Below are 20521 nucleotides of genomic sequence, written 5' to 3' on the forward strand. Positions count from 1 at the left end.
CAAGACCTTTGGTAGAGGACTGAGGGGATCCAGCCGTAAGATCCGCTAGCTCCTTTAGTGCTCTGGAATGAATCCCACTGAGGCCTTGTGGACTTTAGGAACATTCTTTGGTCATGAAACACACATCCTGGAAAGAACCATGCAGTTTATTGGGTGCAGGAGAAGAGGGGATGCTGAGAAGCCAAAGTCATTCGGTGCCATTTTGTAGTTCCAGAGGAGCAGCAGGGCCAGCCGGACGCTCACCTTCTCTCAGTGGGGTCATCTCGTGTGAGGCCGCGGGACCCTGCTGGGAAAGGGCGGTGGAGGGCCCTGGAGCCGCTTCCTGCGTCTGGGCATTCTCGGTGTCCATGGGCCTGCTCCTGCCAGCCAAGTGCTGGTGGTCATGCACTGCCTGCATCATCCGTAGCATCGCTGCGCTGACTGGCTGCAAGCCCCTCTCCGTGGCCACCCTCCTCTGCCGGCGGGCGGACGGGCCCATGGCGCACTCCTTGTAGTCGCTGTCCCCTCGCCCGGAGTGCAGCAGCCGCTCCATGGGCTGCCTGCACACGGGGCAGCTGTGCCTGGCCCTGGCCCACTGCAGGATGCACCTGAGGCAGAACTTGTGCATGCAGTAGGTCACGTAGGCCGGCCTCTTCGTGGGTGCCAGGCAGATGGGGCACTGGGAGTCGTCTGCTGCCTCCGGCAGTCCTGCCTGGGGGGGCTGGCTCCGGCTGCCATCGCTTGCAGCAGAGCTGCTCTGCCCCGTGTCTTCTTTGGCAGTGGATGCCATGTCCTGCCAAGAGAGATGGGCAAAGTGCTGGAGCTTGTCTGGCAGGAGGGGCTTGCTCAGGATGTTGAGCCCCTCCCTCTCACCAGCGCTGCAGCACCAGCTGTCACACAGGCAAAGCAACAGAGGCTGCCCTGGGGGGGAGTGGTGGAAATGCCCACGTCCTCCAAGAAGGAAAGCCTCCCAGCTGCCCAGGGGAAAGTTTTCCCTTCCAGTCCCCCTCTGTTGCTGAGAGTGCACCTCCTGGGTGCTCACACTGTCTAGATATGCTAGGGCTGGGAAAAATCCTGGGCTGATCCAGCTGGCACAGAATGCTGGGTCTTCTGTGGCATTATAACCCATTGCTAGGTGAATCCATCGTCAGATTGGATCCCTAATTGGTGATGTCATAATCCAGCAGTTGCACTAGATGATTGCTCTAGATCCCTGGCAAATGAACTGTGTTCTTTTCTCTTCTCTTCTTCCCTTCTTCCCTTCTACTTTCCCTTCCTTTAGTGCTCTGGGATGAACTCCACCAAGGCCCTGTGGACTTAAGAACTTTCAGCTGCTGCAGCTGATCCCTTACAATTCCATTGTCCACAAACGGAAGGTCGCTGTTGCTGTGGCTTTGCTCCTCCAGCTCAGAGGAATGGAGAGCCCAAAATTTATTAAAGACTGAGGCGAAACAAGCACTGAATGCCTCTTCTTTTTCTTCATGCCTGTTTTCCAGGGGCCCTTCTTCATCAAGTACAGATCCGATGTTTTCCTTGGACACCCAGTTGCTACTGCCATAATAAATTACCTCGTTTTCTGGCACAACAAAAGCTGGTGAAAGAAATACCCAGGTCCCTCAAGAGGCAAAGCCTCTCAGCTGTCCAGGGTGATGTTTTCCCTCACAGCTCACCTCTAAATCAGCATCATCTCTCCCTCTGGCCCACTTCAGTGTGAAACCAAAGCAGAATTGATGTATGCTCTAGGCCATGTTGTCTGCCTTCTTCATGTCTCCCATGACGACAGGGCACTGGAATATGCTGCTGCCTCCACTCTCCTTGTCTGAATCCAAGCACATCTTCTTCCCCCACTGAATCTAATTTAAAGTTCTGCTTCTAAGTCCAGCTAGCTTGTTTTCCTGAACACGCTTGCCCCCGCTGGTACCTGTGTAATACCACCCAGTGTAACACAAAATAGTCACCAAATAAAATTTCAGATCAAAACATCCTGGACGTGATTGAGAACATGCTGACTTCGGAAAATACCATGTAAATCTCTCCAATACACATTCTTATCAGAATAATGTATGTCACTGTACACCTCTCTCCCACAGTGTGAGGATGACCAAAGAAGGTTCTGTGTGAACGAGCTGTTACAAGACAGTTGTGCCTGGAGACTGACTCGGTAAGCTGGTATTTAGCAGTATTTATGTTTGTAATTGTTTATATTTGTAGGGAGCCTCCTTGCTACAAATGAAAGTTCTGGGAACAGGAATGATACCAAACAGAAAGACAATTGGTTCGATATTTCAGGCTTTTTATTTTCAGACCTTAGTTATTGCTTTGCAATCAATGGTTTTTGGATCTGTGTAATTTTTCCCAATTCTTTCCTTTTCATATCACTGAAGTTTTTATTAGAGGTTTCATATTTCCCAAAGATTCCCATGATTGAAGGTGTCATAATTTTCATGTGTACGTTGCTGTTAGAGAATTTTGAGATTAAGTACTGTAAAAATAATAGGTTTACTCTTCATAACAACTATATTTTCACAGTTCAGTGATTTTAAAACCTTTTTTATTTCTTCTTTTTGTTGTTGTTGTTGTTTTTAATGGAGGCTAACCATGATGAGCTTTTAACTTGGCAGTCAAAGTGAAGCTGATTGTAAGGCCAGCCTGCGATGGACAAACACTAAATGGGATAGATTCCTCATTCACCTTTCATTATATTCCATTTAGATAAATTCCAGCTTTAGATAAAGAAGCTGTTGACACTTTTTGTGATGTTTTTCATGACTGTGTTATAAAGTACTTTGCCAGCAATAGTAAACTTAAATGACACACCTGTCATTTAGCAGATGGAGGAAAACACAGAGGTAGTGGCTCATTTGAGGTGGGTATCTGGTGCTTACTGAGGACCCATCTGGTTTCCTAGGAGCATGGCCCAAATTGCCATTCTGATCCTCATTATAAAGAGATCACTAGAAGATGGGTATTTTATCGATGACAAGTGTATGAAATTTAGGAGCACAGAGAATGTTTGCAGAACAGGATCACTTACTGTAGGTCCCTTTTCTCCAGGCTAAACAATTCCATTTCCATCAGTCTCACTTCACTGGAATTGTGCTCCACACCCTTCCCCAGCTCTGCTCCCTTCTCTGGACACACTCCAGCACCTCAATGTCTTTCTTGTAGTGAGGGGCCCAATTCTGAGGCCTGAGGACAGTCACATGGGACCAGCTCCCAACAATTCCATTCACCACAACTCTCTGGGCCCAGGTATGCATTTGGGCACTGCTTAGCGAGGCAGAATGGTGATAAACAGCATTTTAGAAGGGGAATCTAGCATTTCTCCTTAGTGGGTGCTGCTGCCAGGAGACTGAAAAGTGAAAGCTGTAAGTACATGCTATGTACTTGTTATCCTCCTCCCATATAGACCAACAAAGCCTGACTCTCTTAAGTTCTTTGTGCTTTTCTTATTTCCTTTTCAAAACTCTTGTACCATATTGACTTGCTAAAAGCTAAAAAAATGTCCTTAACATCAAAGAAGTACTAAGTCTTCATGGGTTGGTTAGGCTTGCCATATTTATACACAGCTATAAAGATGCAGAAGGGTGAGGTATGTCTGTGTGATAAGATATGGGTATTATTAGTTATCTAGCAGACAAAGACTCAGGATAGCATTAGTAGAGGTATTTCAATCATTGTTACAACTTGCTGGATTTGTTTCCTATTAATTATGGAAAATTATGGCTACTTTATACCAAAATTCTCCACGGTACAATAAACTGATGGGAAATATGCTAATTTTTTGAACTAGCATTGTAATTTAGGAAATTATTCTGGAACCTGCATTTAGACCAACCATGCTAAATAAGCTTGCTCACCTGTATGGAAAAAGACAACAAGGCAAGCTCATATGTTCAGAAATATTTTCGAGCTGGGTAAGGCTATGAAAAAGTTCCGCCTGAAGACGTGGTCAAAGCAGAGCGACAACTTGTATTAGCTGTGATTTAACAGCATTACAGGAGGAATTTCCAGGCAGCTGCTCCACATACAAACTGCCTGGCTAGATAAAGCTAGCACAGATTGGAAATAAAAAGCTGTAAAGGCAAAAGTACCTTTAGGAGAAGTGAATAATTGGCATCTCCAGGGAAATGCACTGTGGTATTACCACAGGGAAGGTCACCTAACATTTCTCTATTCTGTGTGTTATTTCAGTGCAATGACTCTTTCTCCTTTTCTGCTGTGTAATATAGATAATGAAAGTCTAATCATGTACCATGAAACCTGTACTTTGGGCTGTAGTTGCAATTCTAATTCTGATTGCTTAGTTAGCCCAACTGAGATACATGAGGACGCACACACAGTTTCTCTGTAAATAGTTCATTTGCTTTGAAGCTCTGAAAAAATCAGAATACTTTTGGGACTTTCAGCTACCAGACTGCAATGGGGATGGAAGAGTGGGAAGGAATTCCTTCTAAGCCTCCTCAAGAGGGAGAATCTTAAAGATTGGTGGGGCATTTAAGAGGAGAAAAAAAAAAAGTCAAGGATAAAGTGATAGAGTAAAATGAACAATGAATAAAGAATGTAAATTGCAATTTCCACTTTTTCATATAAGCATGTGCAAACCTCAACTACCTCTGATGGCAATTGAGGTAATAATGTGTCCCTTTTACTAATCAGTGGGCTAGGCAAGGTGTAAAACTGGGAATTAGGGTTTCTATATCCTTTCCTGATGATTTGACCCTAAAGAGGCTGACACAGGAATATACCTTAGCAGTGGTCTCACAGGAACCTTTTTTGTTTTGTTCCAGCTGATAAATAAACAACAGCAAGGATTTTGCAGTGCTTGAAACACAGAAAATTACACAAATGCTTCTTAAAAGCAAAAATCTGATTCTGGTTATCTGTTGGGGATAGTACTTGGAGCCTGTGGTTCCAAAAGTGTGAGATGTACAGCTGAAGCATCAGTTGAGGAGTTCAGTGTAGAGAGGTGTATGCTCCTCTTCGTAGTCCTAATTAATTTAGCGAAGCTTTGGTAAGACTCAGCAATCTGCCTGTACAAATTTTGTGGCAACTTCTGTAGCATGACACAGGCATGGAACCACGGAGTGGTGTATGGCTGTCTGCAGAAGTAAAACAAGTTCCCAGCTTAGGTAATGCTATGGAAAAGGCAGTTGCTGAAACAGCGTGAGCACGTAAACTTGAGAACTGCATGCAAATTAAGTTGAATGGATTATGTAGCAATGCTGTCCCGTTTGATAACACACTTTTGTACCTGTGAATTAGCCTGTACTTTTGCAGCGTAGAGATTTTTCCAGATCTTGTACAGATGTTTTATCCACTTCTAGGCAACTTAAGCCTGTGAAGTGATTGAGAAAGAAGGCATTGAATCATAAAATCATATGATTGGAATCTTGGAAAAGACCTTTAAGATTCTCAAGTCTAGTGTAAGAATGTAGCATGTACTTGAGTCCATCCTTCTTGAAAGTAATATTTAAGCACTTGCTTAACTGTAAAGAGTAAAATAAATGGGAAGTGAATTTCAATACAGAAAATCACTTATTGGAGTTCTTGAACTTGGGAAACTTGTATCCCCATGTATAAATAGATTGTTGCATCTATTCTTTGTGGCAAATGACTACCAACAAAACAGGGACATCCAGGCTCAATTGCATGATGTTTACATACACACTTATCTTTATTTTATACTAACATAGAATCACTGTCAAATAATTTCAAATGTCTAGAATGTGAAAAAAAAAAAAAAAACAAAAAAACAACCCAACCAAAAAGCCCAAACCTGTTCTCTTTATCTAATTCTTATTAACTTGACATTGTTTCCTTTTTTTTCTGATTTCCAGGCAGAACCTTGTCTCTGTTATTATGAACTACAGAGGTCAAGTGGAATATCTGCTGCAAAATGAGGTATTTGTTCTCAGTTTGTTATACCAGAAAAGCATTAACTTCTACATGAAAGATATCTAATTATAAATCTCTTAGATGCAATTAAGGAAGACTTTTAATTACAACTGCTTAATCTGTCTTTGAAAGGATATAAATTCTCTTAATAAAACTTGGTTTGAGGTTAGGAAGAAAGTGCTACAAATTTAAAATATCAAAGGTGACTGTTTCTAAGTGTCAAGGAACTTGAAAATAAAACCAGGCTTGTTTGGGTTGGCAATATACTGCTTGGAATTGGTAGAGGTGCAATGCATATATGTATCTGCAAAATTTGTCCCTGATTTTGCAAACCCCCCAGGCCTAGTGTTTACATATTTAGGATATATATGCAAGGATGTGGTAGTTTGAAGGATTAGGTTTAGGCAGCAAAACTCCCAAGAGCTTTATTTTAAAGCATTGTGGGCTGCCAATTGAATGCTACATGCTGGAAGGAAAAATCTTTTAGGAAATCTTCTCTGGTATCCAATGTTTTAAGGACAAATGTCTAAAGGACAAATTAAGTCATACCTTGGAAGAAACCACATGTTTATTTGATCTGACTTCCAACTTGGCATGATAACTGATTTTCTAGTGTTTGAAACTGGAAAGAAAACAAAAGATTTAGTAAAATCAAAGAATACTGATGTAGCATGCAGATATTCCAGTGTATCCCTTCCAGAGTTACAACTCATTATGCAAAATTATGGATTTCTTTGAAATATATGTTACAACATAAAATGATTATTTTGCTTCAGAACTCTGCCACCTACATTTAAGTTCAGATTTTAATCCCTCTGGATATTCTTGATCCATTAGTATTTCTACTTTGAATAGCCAGAAAACATACATTTACACACAAATGTTTGCACATATACACACATATATAGAAATTCACATAAACATACAGACACGTACATGAATACATAAATATATATCAAATATATATAATATATATAACTATATAAACCAATATAGATACATACAAACATTTTACATTTTGTGTAAGCCTTTGATGCTTTTTCAAAATGCAAACCACAAATTTGGAAGGTGTTGAACTGCGCCTGGCTACAAAGTAAAGCTGTGGGTCTGATACACTGCAGGTATTCGCTGCATTTTCCTTTGTAAGCAACATCTCAAAGGGAAGTGTTTAGTGTATAAAATGTGATGCAGTCATAACCATTTGGAAAAGTTGGGTCCCCAAGCTCAAATGCACATGTATATTTCTTTATTGAAGTAGACCCACCAGGGTAGTTATTTACATTCACTTGAAATTTTAGGGCCTGAAGTAAGAAGATTCTAAATTCAAAAAAAGCCATAACCTCAACATTAATGAGACTTTGCAATCCACCCTCTGCAACTGACACTGTGCAGATATTCCTCAGACCTATAATGACGCATTCCTAAATTTGTTTTTGCTAAAGATTTTTCCATTGAGTAAGCAATTTCTTGAAATCATTAACTTTTTATAAAGGGAAGGAGGTACATTTTTCAAATATTCATAACATCCAACAAATATGTGTGCGTCTAGAGCTAAATTTCTCTGTAGTTTATTTTTTTTAATAAGGTCTTTTCTACTCAGGGACACTCAATAAAGTTCATATGAATTGCTTAAAAGAGCAGGATTGCAAGTTAATGGTGTAGGTCATATCATGGATGTTTTCATTCAGTCTATGGAGCTTTTCCAACCTAGAATAATGAAGTGTGATTTGCTTCAATTAGTGGCCCAAAAAATTATGGAACTCTAATGTAATAAGTTATAGTCATAAATATGCAGTAAAGAAAGTAAAAAATGAGAACCCTTTATTTGGTCTTTGAATCCTTGTTTACTTATTTTCTCTAACTTTTGATTAGATTGCTTGAAGAAGGTCTGAAGTTGGGGTCATTATAACTGCCCCTTATCCCAAGTCTGCACAGGAGTAATTATGTCAATTGTCCAAGCTATTCCCATTCACATTACTGGGATTTTTGTTACTCTTCTGATTCACCACAATCCACCTTCAGCACATTCTGGAGTTTAAGACACTGGGAGCTACTCACATAATGTAAATTAATTGCACACTCAGTTCAGTACTCATCTGGAAGTTCCTTAAGCATTCAGTTTTAACCAGACACACCTTGAGATTCTCAGTTAAAAAAAACAACAAAAAAATATTAATATTTTGCACATTTTTCTACCTGTTTCCAAATGTATTCATTCATAGACATGGGGATACCAGTACTTTTGACTTATGGGACAAGTCCACTATCATTATTAATCTAATTAGTAATAATGGTAAATAAATGGAAAATTAATTTTGAGCTGGATAATGACTCTATAAAACAAAAATTTAAAAAAAAAATTCAGATGTCTGGCACAAAGGCAGAATTGGGGCTGTTACGGTTGAAATGTAAGTTTTGAAATGTAATTCTCAGACCATATGTGCAGTTAAATAAGCAGCCAATTTTGATTGCCCTGATAACCACTTTATATGCACTTCATTTTGAAATCCGTTCAAAATGTACTGTTACTGTAGAGAGGACTTTGTAAATTTTTTATACAGTGCGTAAAAGTTCTAGAATGAAATAACATTTTTTTATTGGATAAATTATTGAAACACCAAAATTTCCTTCTAAGATTCTGCTGTATTTAAATATGCAGAGGGGGAAAAAAATTGGAAGTTGTTGACTGTAGTTCTTTTGGAATTTCAGAAAATGTAAAATTTCTGTAGGAAATTAATCTCTGTCTTCCCTTCTTTGGGACAAAAATCAATGTCATACATCTACACATGAAAAAAAGAGAACTTTACATGAAAATATCCCAGCAGAGAAATAGTGTGGAAGAAGTCATCATGCATAGTATTCAGTATCACATCATTTAATGTTCTTACTCTTCATCTGCAATATGCTCCTTAGAAGTAGCTACCATAAAACCAAAGTGTATGGTAAAGTAGCTTCTATAAATATTTACTACTTTGATAGTTTATCTAGAAATAGAATAGCATATTAAACAGAAATTGATCCATTCCTCAAGATACCAATTCTCTTTATGGAATAGCATTTATATGTATGCACAAAAATATAGAAACTGTTGGTGGGTTTGGGTTTTTGGTTTTGGTTTTTTTTTTCTCCGTCCAGAGAGCTGTTTCTCTTCTCAGGGGTTACTTTTGTGTGTGTCTATTGCTTGTGCACTGCTCAGAAATTACCCTGCATAACTGTATTTATAGGCCCAAAATTCCTTCTTCTAATAATACCTCTCCAGTTGTGAAGAAGAAAGATGCTAAATTAAAATTTATTTAAAACAAATGCAAAATTGGAATGATATTTAGTATTAAGTACAAACTGTATATATATATACATATATACACACACACACACACACACAGAGTAAAGCAGCATTTATAATGCTTCGGCTTTGTCAGTGTTTCACACAAACCATACCATTGAGCAGTCAACCAGCTTCAGCCCAAAGGAGGATCTCCAATTCTCAAGAGATCACAGTCATCCTTTTCCTCCCTAGAACCTGTAGTATGAAAAGCTGTTGCTGTCCTCAATTATTAAAAAATACCCCAGCAACTTACATTTAAAAGAATCTGAACCACCAAATATTTGGGGATATTTCATGTAATTCATTCCTGCTTTAGGTCTGCTCGAGGTAGTTAATGTGGAATTAGTAAGCTCAATACATTTTTATATTTATTTGTAATAATGACAGGTGTTAACAGTCTGGTCATGGATGTTAGGCCTGAAAACAGAAAGTTCATCTTGGTACAATTTTTATTTTTCAGGCATGAAATGCATGAGTTAGAGAAATGGTTTTATGGGTACATAGACATGCTATAGTGCACTAAAAGGAGCATTTATTGGTAGAGAAACATGGAGAATATTTATAGGAGAGCTTCTGCTTGTTCAGAGAATGTATTTTAAGGTTTAATGAAGTGATATAACTATGCAGAAAGCCCATGAATTTTCATTTATTTATTTATTTTCCTGAACATAGAGTACTTGATATTTAAAGATTGTTTTCCTTCCTTCTGGGACACTTTTTTTTTTTTTTTTTCCTTTTTTTAATTCCTCAAAGTATTTCTGAGCTTATTCATCTAGAAACTCTTTTTTTTTTATATGGCAATATTTAAAGATCTAAATTTACCATCAATAAGATTCCGTAGTTTTCACTAAATATATAATTTTGCAGAAAACTAGTTGCAGAAGTACTCAGTCCACAGGTGTCAGATTATGCAGCCTCCCACACAGTCTCTATTTTTAGGAGGAACATGGCTGCTTTCCAACTCTCACAGAGATGGGTAGGAGACAATAGTGAGGATAAATTCACAGAAGCACAAAACCTCAGAACGCTCGTGAATCACTTGGTTTCACGTTCCCTCAGAAGTTTCTTTACAGTGCTTCAACACTCCTGGAGTTCAGAAAAACCAATGTTTTGCCTTAAAATCAGTCTTTGATACCAAATTTGTTGCAGTTTTGAACAGGGTGCATTTTATGGAAGATAACTGGACTTCAACAGAAATGATGCTATCTTTAGGAAACGATTGGCCTGTGGTGATTTCAGTGTAGCCAGACCAAAGCATGGTGTTTGAATTTTGTGTGGGTGCATAGGGTTTTCTACACCGTCACTGGCAAGAACTTTATGGTAAGGTATTTCTGGTAAATGCTCTGTGTCTACTGCTTCCTTTTCTTTCCTCCTTTCTTTCTTATCAACAGAATAAAGTTGGTGACGTGATTGAAGCAGCTAAAGCCATCTGCAGTGTCCTCTGCTTTGTGGAAACCAGAGACATTACTGATGCAGTCAGGAAACTCTGGGCATTGGTGAAAGCACAGGTAAAAGATGCATGCTCATGTCCTGTTCTTCTCTTCAAAACTGGAACTCGAATGGGTATCACTGGTTTTTTGATTGATCAAGTCCATTTTACTGTCTGGCTGCATACTTTCCCTTTGACAAGTGTTGGGTAGAGGCACTGTAGAAAAAGAATGTTGACCATGTGTGATGTGACAGAGGAGCAACAGAAGAGTTGTCAGGTGTTTAGCTGGAACTCATATTCTCCTCCAGTTCTTTCTTGTTCCTACTCAGTGTCCAAATCTCTGCTTTGCCACATCACCCATTTACCAAATCATGTGATTTCAAAGTATTAGATTTTCAGATATTCAGTATAGGTTGACAATGATTTTAAAAAAATTTCCAGAAATGTCATTTAAATCATGATTTTTTCAGATTGAAATGCCCCTGCTATTTATGCAAGAAAGTATCAGCATCATACAATCCTGATTTTAGCTGAAATACTCTTAGAACACTGAAATGGGTTTTCCAGGGATTTCTGTTTAATTGTAAACTGGGACTTTGGAGGGCAGTATCCGTTCTCAGTTTGGTCATCAGCTGCTTTGGTATGACCTTAGACAAGTCAGTCTGACCAGATTTGTAGAAGTCCTGAGCACCCAAAGATTCTTCTGAAGTCAGCATCTTGGAGAAACAGGTGCTCAGCAAATTTGAAAATCAAGCCATTAATCACTTGGACTTAGTCTGGTGTAAGTCTTGATAATTTTTTCTCACCCTAAGGAAATTCCCTTCTTGTACTTTTTTTTAAAAAAATATGTTACTAAGGAATTCTCTTCTTTCCTTGCATGGTCTCTTGTCATTCTTTCTCACAGCAAATACTGTTTAGAAAAACATGCCAAACTGGATGGGATGCTTGCATTCAGACTATCACCTGCTTGCAAGACTTTTACCCTTTCTCTTTATTGTTGGTTTTGATTTTGTTTTTCCCATGGCTTGTAATATGCGTAAGAACACTGTGGACTGGAAGAACCAAGGCAGCTCTAGGGTTTTTGGTTTGTTGCTCAGACCTGACCAGCTGACTCACTTAAGTGGCTTCTCTTGCTTCCCTCCTAGTTCATGATGCACTGCAAATCTTGCTTCTATATTATCCTAAATCCTTTAATGTCTGCTTTGGCATCAATTATTAGAAGTCACTACTGGGGGTAAATTCCTGCATAAATGAGTCTGTGTTGGCTCAGATTTTATCTGGCACGATGTGGGATCATATGGAAATAAAAATATCTCCCCTTAAGTAAAGTTATTCTTGGATATTATAGGGCAAATACCATAGAAAAAGAGATGAAGGAAGAAACAAGAGATTAATGTGATTTGCCTTTCAGTTAAACGGCACACTCTTTTAGTGGTGCCAGGATAATCAATGTCTTGTCCTTCAGAAAAGTGTATTGTCAATCCAGAATCTTTCTTAAGAGGTAGACAAAGAGCTGGGTCCATGTAAAAGACAGAGAGGACAGTAACAGAACTTTCCTTTAGAAAGGAATTAGAGCAGAAGAAATGTATCGGGACTAATTTTTTAAAAGATTTTTTTTTGAGGGAAAAAAATTTAGTGTATTTTTTTCTTTCAGTGTTCAGGTCAGCCCTGTGAATCCAATGTGTAAACTGCCTCCTGTAACCAGCATATATATCCTGAGTAACCCTTGGTCCATTTGCAGCCCCATCCTCTCTGAAGTTGAGCAGAGAAATAGGAGCAGTGGTCAAAGAGACAAATGAGTTCCTATTAGTGTGGCTCATCCTAAGTCAGAAAACCCCACATGCCGTGCAGAGTTACATAATGGGATAAAAACAAAAGAGTAGAGGTCATCTTTTCCAAGTCTTAGGTTTTTTGTTGATGTTCATGTTTGCTTCTGCTTGTCTTCAGAGTCACTGTCATGCAAATACTGATTTTATTTTCAAGATGAAGTGGCTATTAATGGGCAAATAATTAAATTATGAGCTGATCTATCTTGCTGTAGAAAGAAGCAAACAAAAGACACTGCTCCAAATGTTCCATGTTTGCAATCGTTCATTCTCCCCCATGTCAAATTTCCAACTCCACTGTATAGACTGTCTCCAATATATACAGGTTCTCCTAAAACAACTTCCACATTCTCCCTCACATGGAGGGAGTAATACACCTCCCTTTTTCCCTCGTACCTATTTAGATTATAAGCCCTTCAGAGCAAGGAACGCCTCTCCTTATCTGTGTGTACAGTCTCCAGCACAGCAGAGTGCTGGTCCTGGCTGTGATCTCCAGAGGCTACAAATGATAAGTGGGGCTGATAATGATACCGTTTGCTCATCTGTAATGAGCAAAATCACACTGTTCCTGAGTAGCCTCTTCTGAATGTTAAAAAATTGTGTCTTGATTGAATAGCCTTAAATATTTCTTCTGTCCTCGTGTTCAGTAAGAAGCTGCTTCACATATCTCTTGAAAACTACTGACTAGATTGTCACTCATGTTTTAAAGTTTTTAAGTTATTGAGGTTTTGTTCTCTTAATGCTGCCTTTCAGGCTTGGTTAGCTGAGCTGGTTGTCTGTCCCTTGAAGCCTTCCTGTAAAAGCTGCCTGTGACCTTGACTGACACCCCTCTCCCTCTGACTCCCTCTGTGCTGAAGCAGACCTGACTAACAACTGATTTCAAACAAGTGGAGGAAAAAAAAGAAGGAAAAAGCCCAACTATTCCTGCACCAGCAATTGCTGTTGCTGGCTTTTTACTCCTTTGAGAAATAGCTGGTAGGACAGTCAATAGACCTCAGCAATCTGGAAAAGGTTTGGCTTTGATTCCATAAAAAACCTTGTCTTTCTCAGCAGATGAACTATAAATGTCATAAAAGCAGTAAAATATATTCCTGTATGTTTTGTAACTTGAGCACTGTCCCATTTTACGAAAATAGCCATTAGACATTATATGCAACTACCTCACACAGAGAATAGTATATAAATATAACAAATCAGATTGTGTCTCTATCAATATTTATGCAATTCACCAGCTTTCCTGTCTGTAGCAACAGATGTATTTAAAACTAGTACTCAGCAGCCAGTTGTTTGATGGAGTACCAACTCCTCCAAACCTCTTTTTGATTTGATCTCATACTGAATTGTAGGATCATTTTTAATGTGAATTTTGGGTACTGAAAAAAATATTAAATGCTGCAATATTTTTTTGCCATATTGCTTGAATTACTTCTGTTATGTTCATCAGCGTAGCACCAAAATATTTTGTTAGGTGGAAGCAAGCATTTTTTCAGTTAAGCAGGTAAAATGCCCCACAAATTAAGTGACCTTTTTGAGGCTACCTGTTACATCTCAGGTGCTGCAGCATTACATATTGGGTAAGGAAGAAGTGCCAGAAAAAAGTTCTAACTACTTTTTCACACGGTTTCCTGATGCTTTAGTGTAATATATGGTGTGGGTTTGTGTGGAGTGTTTTCGTAACACGTCCACGTGGCACACGTGCACATAAAGCTGTAATTTCCACAGGTTGCCAGTATATGTTTGTTTATACCTATCTGTACATGTGTGCTCACCCACTTGGAAAAAAAAAAAAACTGAAGGTGCTTCTATTTAATTCTGGTTTAAAAAAAAAAAAAAGGCAAAGAAACTTACTTACTTTCAATCTTCTGCCTTTAATTAAATTGTACTTATTACCTCCCTACTGCTTCCTCACTGCCAGTGTTATGCATTCCTGTAACGTGGTTAAGAGATTATGAAAGCAACTGGCACCAATGCTAGTTTCTTCTTAACTGATTGCCTCTCTTTGTAAATGTGATTATTTCAGTCTCTAACCAACCTAACCCTGGGATTTTAAAATCTATTTAGGGGAAGCTCTGGGCCTGACGCACAATTAATGTTTTTCACCTCTCCTTTTTTTTTTCACCCCACTCTTTTCTTATAGCAGCTCACAAAAAGTCCTAGGAGATCAAATCCTGCCAGAACAGGCACTAATCCACTATATATTAAGCATGCTATACTATGTTGAAATTATAAATACTGTTCCAAAAGGTTTTTTACTTTCCAAAATTTGAGAGAACTGAACAAAGGTCTCTGTTCCCATTTGTCTCACTGCATTATGAAGATTGTGAAAACATAATTCTCAGCCTGGATGTTGCTTTTCTCCCCTCAAGTAAGCATTTGACTACTTCTGTTCATCTTCACCAGACAAATGCTGGCAGCTCCAAGCTGGGTGCCAGAGGGAGAATGTACATCCAGCATTGTATTTCTTCTGCCACCTCTGCATGCATTGTAATTCTTAAGAAGCATCATGCTGAATACTTATGTACTAACATGAAGCATTCTCAGCCCACTGTAAAGGGATTAATGACTGTAAAGGGCAGAAAACCTTTCAGGGACGTGGGTGCAAGCAATGCAAGCCACAGGCAATACTGAAATGCAGAATTAACTTTCAAGTCTCTCTGGCCAAGAGTTGCTACTTATTTTTGTGTCACTTTGGTAGATGCAAGTCTGATCATAGATTCATATAATCATAGAATATGCTGAGTTGAAAGAGATCCACAAGGATCATCAAAGTCCAACATCTGGCCCTGCACAGGACACTCCAAGAATCACACCATGTGCCTGGAAGTGTCATCCAAATGCTTCCAGAGCTCTGTCAGGCTTGGGGCTGTGACCATTTCCCTGGAGAGCCTGCTCCAGTGCCCAACCACCCTCTGGGTGAAAAAGCTTTTCCTGATATCCAACCTAAACCTCCCCATACTCAGCTTCATGTCATTCTCCTGGGTCCTGTCACTGATCTCCAGAGAGAAGATATCAGTGCCTGTCACCTCCCCTCATGAGGAAGCTGGAGAGCACTTGGAGGTCTCCCCTCAATATTTCCTGTTGGCCACCTCTGGTCAGCTGCCTGCTCGCAGGCCCTCGAAGAGCACAGCTATTTTCACTGACTTGGCTCAGGAACACAGGTGAAATGAAGGGTACTTGAGTGGAGACTTGCTGCTCCTCACCTTTGAAAGGATGCTGAGACTGCCCTTGTGGGCTTCACATCTGATTGTGTAAGGCTTGCAAAGGGATGGAGAGGGAATTCTTATCTCTGTTGTGCCACTGCGGAGGCTGAGAAGGTGTGTGCACCTCTAATGTTGATAAGTGCTTCTTTGCACCTTGACATGCCCAAATACTGTCAGAAATCAGGTCTTAAGCAGCTTGTCTGAGGTGGTAGAGGAAGCAGGTCCTGGTGCTCTGAATCCCAGTCATGTCTTGTGAAATCATAATGTTAAGATAAATCCTTCCTCCTTTTCACGGTATTTTTCATGAGTGCTACTCTTGAAACCATTATAACTGCTACCTGGTCTTTTCTGAAGTGACTGATTACTTTTTTCCTGTCTGGTTTTGTCTTTATAGAATTCTCTTCAAAGTGTGGAAACACCAGGCAAAGGTAGAGTGTTATTTTTAAACTATTTTAATTCAAGATGTATCATCAGAAAACACATGTTTTTATATTTGTTTTACTAAACTGTTAGAGTGGGCATGTTGCAGATGTTTACATGTTTAGGTGTGTTATAAGGTAATTATGATAAGCTAAAATTGAAGTGATCTAAAAGTGTAAATAAAACAGCATTTCTAGAAAATAATCTGGAGACTTAAATATGGAGAATGAATAGTAGAGTGAAAGACCTGAGTACGGGTGGTGGGAGTCATAGTAGTTTTCTTTAATCACAGCTTTCCATGTGGAGAAAAGGGAAAATAATGATCTTCATGGAAGCCTGAAAAATTATTTTTCTGTGTGACTTTTCCACCTGACTCCAATAACTTCCATTCCTCCCTCCGTAAGCTTTAGTTCTCTGTGGTCTTTTGTTGTATACATAGTGTCTTGTCTAATGATAGACTGTCATAAGAAGAATAGGTTAATTAACAGTAGTGGACAAAATTATAGACCCTGCCTTTTTAAACTCTCTCTGGCTCAGAGATGCCCAGCACGGTCAGCATGACTGTGAAGCACCGCTCAGACCAAGGCATGTGCAGGAGTCTGCTCTGCCGTGGGTTGGATTCCAGGAGGGAACAGCCACATCAGGGCTCCTGCCACATCAGGTGCTGCTCCACCCCTCTGGCTGCCCAAAATGCAGCTGGGGATGCTGCACGGGTACCATCAAAGAGCCCTCCAGCTGAGCTCTGGCGTGGGCTGTGGAAGGGTTGTCTCTCTCCATTCTGTTTGAGGAAAAAATTGGCCTCTGAGATGCTCTTTTCCTCTCTTTTCTCTGTTTGCTTTTCTCGATTGCCATGTGCTCAGAGAGGCAAAAAAGGTGAATCAACTGCAATGATTTCAGCAGCCTTTCAAAAACACAGGTGGTTCAAATGCAGGTTTCCAAATGCCAGGCTTGTTTCAGCATTATTCTACTTCATGAACAGCAGAGAAAGGAAACAGCAATTAAATTTGTAAGCTGCCAGGAAAAGTTAAGCAGCTGTAGGGCCAGGAGAGTGGGGGGAGAACAGGCAGGTGCAGAAGGGAGAAGGTGGTAAATGCAGCTTACCTTTTTCCTTGGATATAGTCCCTTATCCCCTGCATTTTTTTAACACCCTTAATGGCAGCTAATTGCTCATGTTAAAAACAATCAATAGTTACTAATAAACATCTATCTTAGCAATATCTTCCTCCACACACTGTTCAGAAAATGTAATTGGAATGGATTTAAAACACTCCTCTGCTTACAGATGTTTCCAAATTTGAACTTCATTGAATCAGCAGATCTCTCAAGGAAAATCTCATTTACTGAGTAACAGTGTTTACTCCCTACTTCTCTGTACCTATTTATTTATGCCAGGAAATCTTCAACTGTGCAGATTTCTCTGTTTGTTTTTGGCACGCCCTAATTTCATAACAGTTGCAGAATCCTTTTGGTAGTGTAATATTAGAAACTGCAATTTACTGATTGCAAGTCAGAACTTGCCAGGCCATTAGTCATTCTGTGGAGAAGCCTACATTCAAATTTGCCCAAGATAACCAAATTTCCAATTGCCCTTTTCCAAGCAGTGATACACATTTCATATATGTGCTAACATGCTACATGCCTTACATCTGCGCCTACTAAATAAACTAAATAGATTAAAAGTCAGAAAAATAATTAAAGTTAGGCTAATGAGCTAGCATGTCAAAGCTGGTGTTAAGAACATGTCTGAGAAAAAACAGCTGTGAATGCAATGACCAAAACTGATCTGCAGGAACCTAGGTCTGAACTCCCAGAAGTGGGGAAAGCCGTACTACATCTTCTCTTTTGGGCATCACAAGTTTTCCTTAGTCCCTGTCTGCTCAGTGCTCACCTTCATGATAATGCCATGGCCCCTCCCATCCACTGATCTAGGGACACTAACCTTGAGAGGAATCTAGATGATATTTTCACCTGCTGAAGCTAGAAGTAAAAGACAAAAATGTGGTGGGTTGTAAGTTCCTGCCAAATTCACCTTTGTGTTTCCTTTTCCACCTCATTTGCTTCCCACCCTTTTTTTGCTTCGTTATGCTTAGCTGTCTAGGATTGCAGGCATGCAAAAATCTGCAAGCCTGTGACCCAAAATTAAAGGAAAATCATAGCCTTAGCTCAGTGCTGTTAAATCTTTCCAGATCTCTGGGAAGCTAAAATCCGTGTGCTGGGCTTCCTCAAGCAGCACATTTGCAGACAAAGTCAGAATTGACAGCCGAGGAAGGGACAGACTGGATTTCCCATTTGTACTGTTCCTTTCTGTCCCTCGTATGTATTCATGTTTATCTTGAAGAAAACAGGATCAGATTTTAACAGCAAGAGCAGCAATCTGTTACTCCAATTAATAATTTCTGTTTCCTTTTCCCTTTTTTCCCCAAGAGATGATTATTACTCTGAGTATCGTAAGAGTTTTCCTTTTTTCCATTATATCTTCTCTCTACCACAAAAGAGAAAAAGATAAAGGATACTATTAAAATTAAAGCCTTACTTAAAAATTTGTTTAGAAACTGCTTTAACCTTGCTCTTTAATAACAGATTTTCAGAGGTTTATTATTAGTCATTCACCATGGACCAAGCAAGTCAAAGACTATATTCAAAACATCTAGCCTTGATTTAGTGTTGCAATAACTGCCTCTATTAACAGTGTTATCTCTGGAGAACAATTTATGCCACTGCTGTGAATAAAGCAGTACTTATCCATGTTATGCCTAGGTCTGGATCATGTTCTTTTTCCTCTCTATGAAGTCCTTAGAAGATTATATTAAAGTTTTAGTGCTCAAAATTTTTTCTTTATTTCTTGTTAAACGGGAGGAGCTATAGGAATTTCTAGACATTGGTACCTTTCTGCAGCATCGAGTGTTCATAGAAAATAAAGATTATTGCATTAATAGAGATTTAGCATTGGAGTTTGCTGCAATCCAGAGTATGAAAAGGCTGCAGGCTGGTACAGAACTGAGCCTGTGTGTGGTTCTCAAAAGCTGATGAATGAGTGTTTATTCCGTGTCTACAGCGTTGCTACTTCGGGCAGGGATTTTACCAGATCAGACATAATAAGCAGCTTTCTGAATTTGATCAGTAGTTCTCTGGGACCCATCCAGAAAGTCTGGTATGCACCAGGAACTGATGATATTGAATCACCAGTCTTTTCCAACTGAATTGCTGGAGTTGTTATCTTTTCGAGTGAATGCAGAAATGTAATGCTTATAGTACATGTAATGTAGTCATCATTACATTTAAGAGAGGAAAGGTTCTCTAACTGTGCTTGGGATTTGATAGTTGCTTCTTGACCTGATAATAAAAGCATTCCCAACAGAAAGGCTTTCTTTAAAAAAAAGGGAGGAAAGGGGAAAAATGAAATGGTTTTTGCTAGGGTTTCCTTTGGAGCTGGAAGATTCACTTTCTTCTTTTCCTAGCACCAACTCTTTGTGTTTCACAATACGGAAAAATCTTAAGGGATTTTTATTGATTTCATTTCATTTCATCTCTCTGCGTGTCTCCTGCATTGTTTCCAAACCAGAGCATGGCTCTTCAGCTCTGTTGCTGTGTTGCATCCTGATCTGTCAGCCCTACAGCCAGAGGCTTTTTAATCAAGAACAATTTTTAAATAGCTGCAACCCCCCAGTTCTTCACAAAAAGTAGACAAAGACATTATAAGTCATATAGGAGCAGAGATATTTTTGATACCAGGACAGCAGGAGATTTTTAAGTTGCTTTCAAGGCATAATCCACAGAATTCTTCAACTATTAGGATGAAACAATCCAGTAAATATTGGTGCTTGGAAACTGCATCTGATCATTATATGCATTACAGCCTTTTCATGTTTTTCCTCTTTCTTATTACAATAGTGATCTATTTAATGCTGCTTAGCACTTCACCTAAAGGTCAAGTCGGTTTTTTTCTGTAGTTTTGGTTTTGGGGTTTTGTGTGTGTGTGTCCAAAACTGTATTCAGGATCTTGCCCTTCTTTTTTTTCTCTGAAGTTGGAAAGAAAGAATCAACTCAATTTTTCAAAATTATTTTTAAGCTGTCAAAAGGGCCATAAGCCTTCATTCCAAATTCTGTTCAACCAGATTTTTGTCATGTTTTACCCAGAGAAAATGTGTACAGGTCAGAGAGAGTGTTTAACATGTATTGAACTGACATCATCTGCTGGTGCAGTAACAGCAAAGTCCCTGCTCTGTTGGAAGATCTGGCACTAAAATAATATGTGAGTTGTAATACTGGACTGAGAAGAAAAACATAAGTGGGTTTCTGTGAGGAATAAGCTATTACATTCCTTACTAAATCTTGAAGGCACCTGCAGGTGTATTCATTAACACTTTCAGGATTTTGAGCATAGTTCTGTTTCTCACTGAGGGTAGAATTTATTCCTTCAGAGTTTCTGTACATGGAACAGGAA

General features: G+C 39.3%; 1 protein-coding gene across 1 annotated transcript in view; it reads left to right on the forward strand.

Annotated features, from left to right (window-relative positions):
• Window positions 1-20521, forward strand: part of PIK3C2G (phosphatidylinositol-4-phosphate 3-kinase catalytic subunit type 2 gamma) — a gene marked incomplete at both ends in the record, with an annotated part of 181569 nt that overhangs the window by 21051 nt on the left and 139997 nt on the right. Inside the window, 4 exons of the mRNA XM_082280629.1 lie at window positions 2070-2140; window positions 5820-5883; window positions 10594-10710; window positions 16052-16085. Of these exons, the coding sequence (XP_082136755.1) occupies window positions 2070-2140; window positions 5820-5883; window positions 10594-10710; window positions 16052-16085 (286 nt within the window). The remainder of the gene's footprint in view (window positions 1-2069; window positions 2141-5819; window positions 5884-10593; window positions 10711-16051; window positions 16086-20521) is intronic.

The sequence above is a fragment of the Coloeus monedula genome, assembly GCF_965178545.1.
Source record: "Coloeus monedula genome assembly, chromosome: 4".
NCBI lineage: Eukaryota > Metazoa > Chordata > Aves > Passeriformes > Corvidae > Coloeus > Coloeus monedula.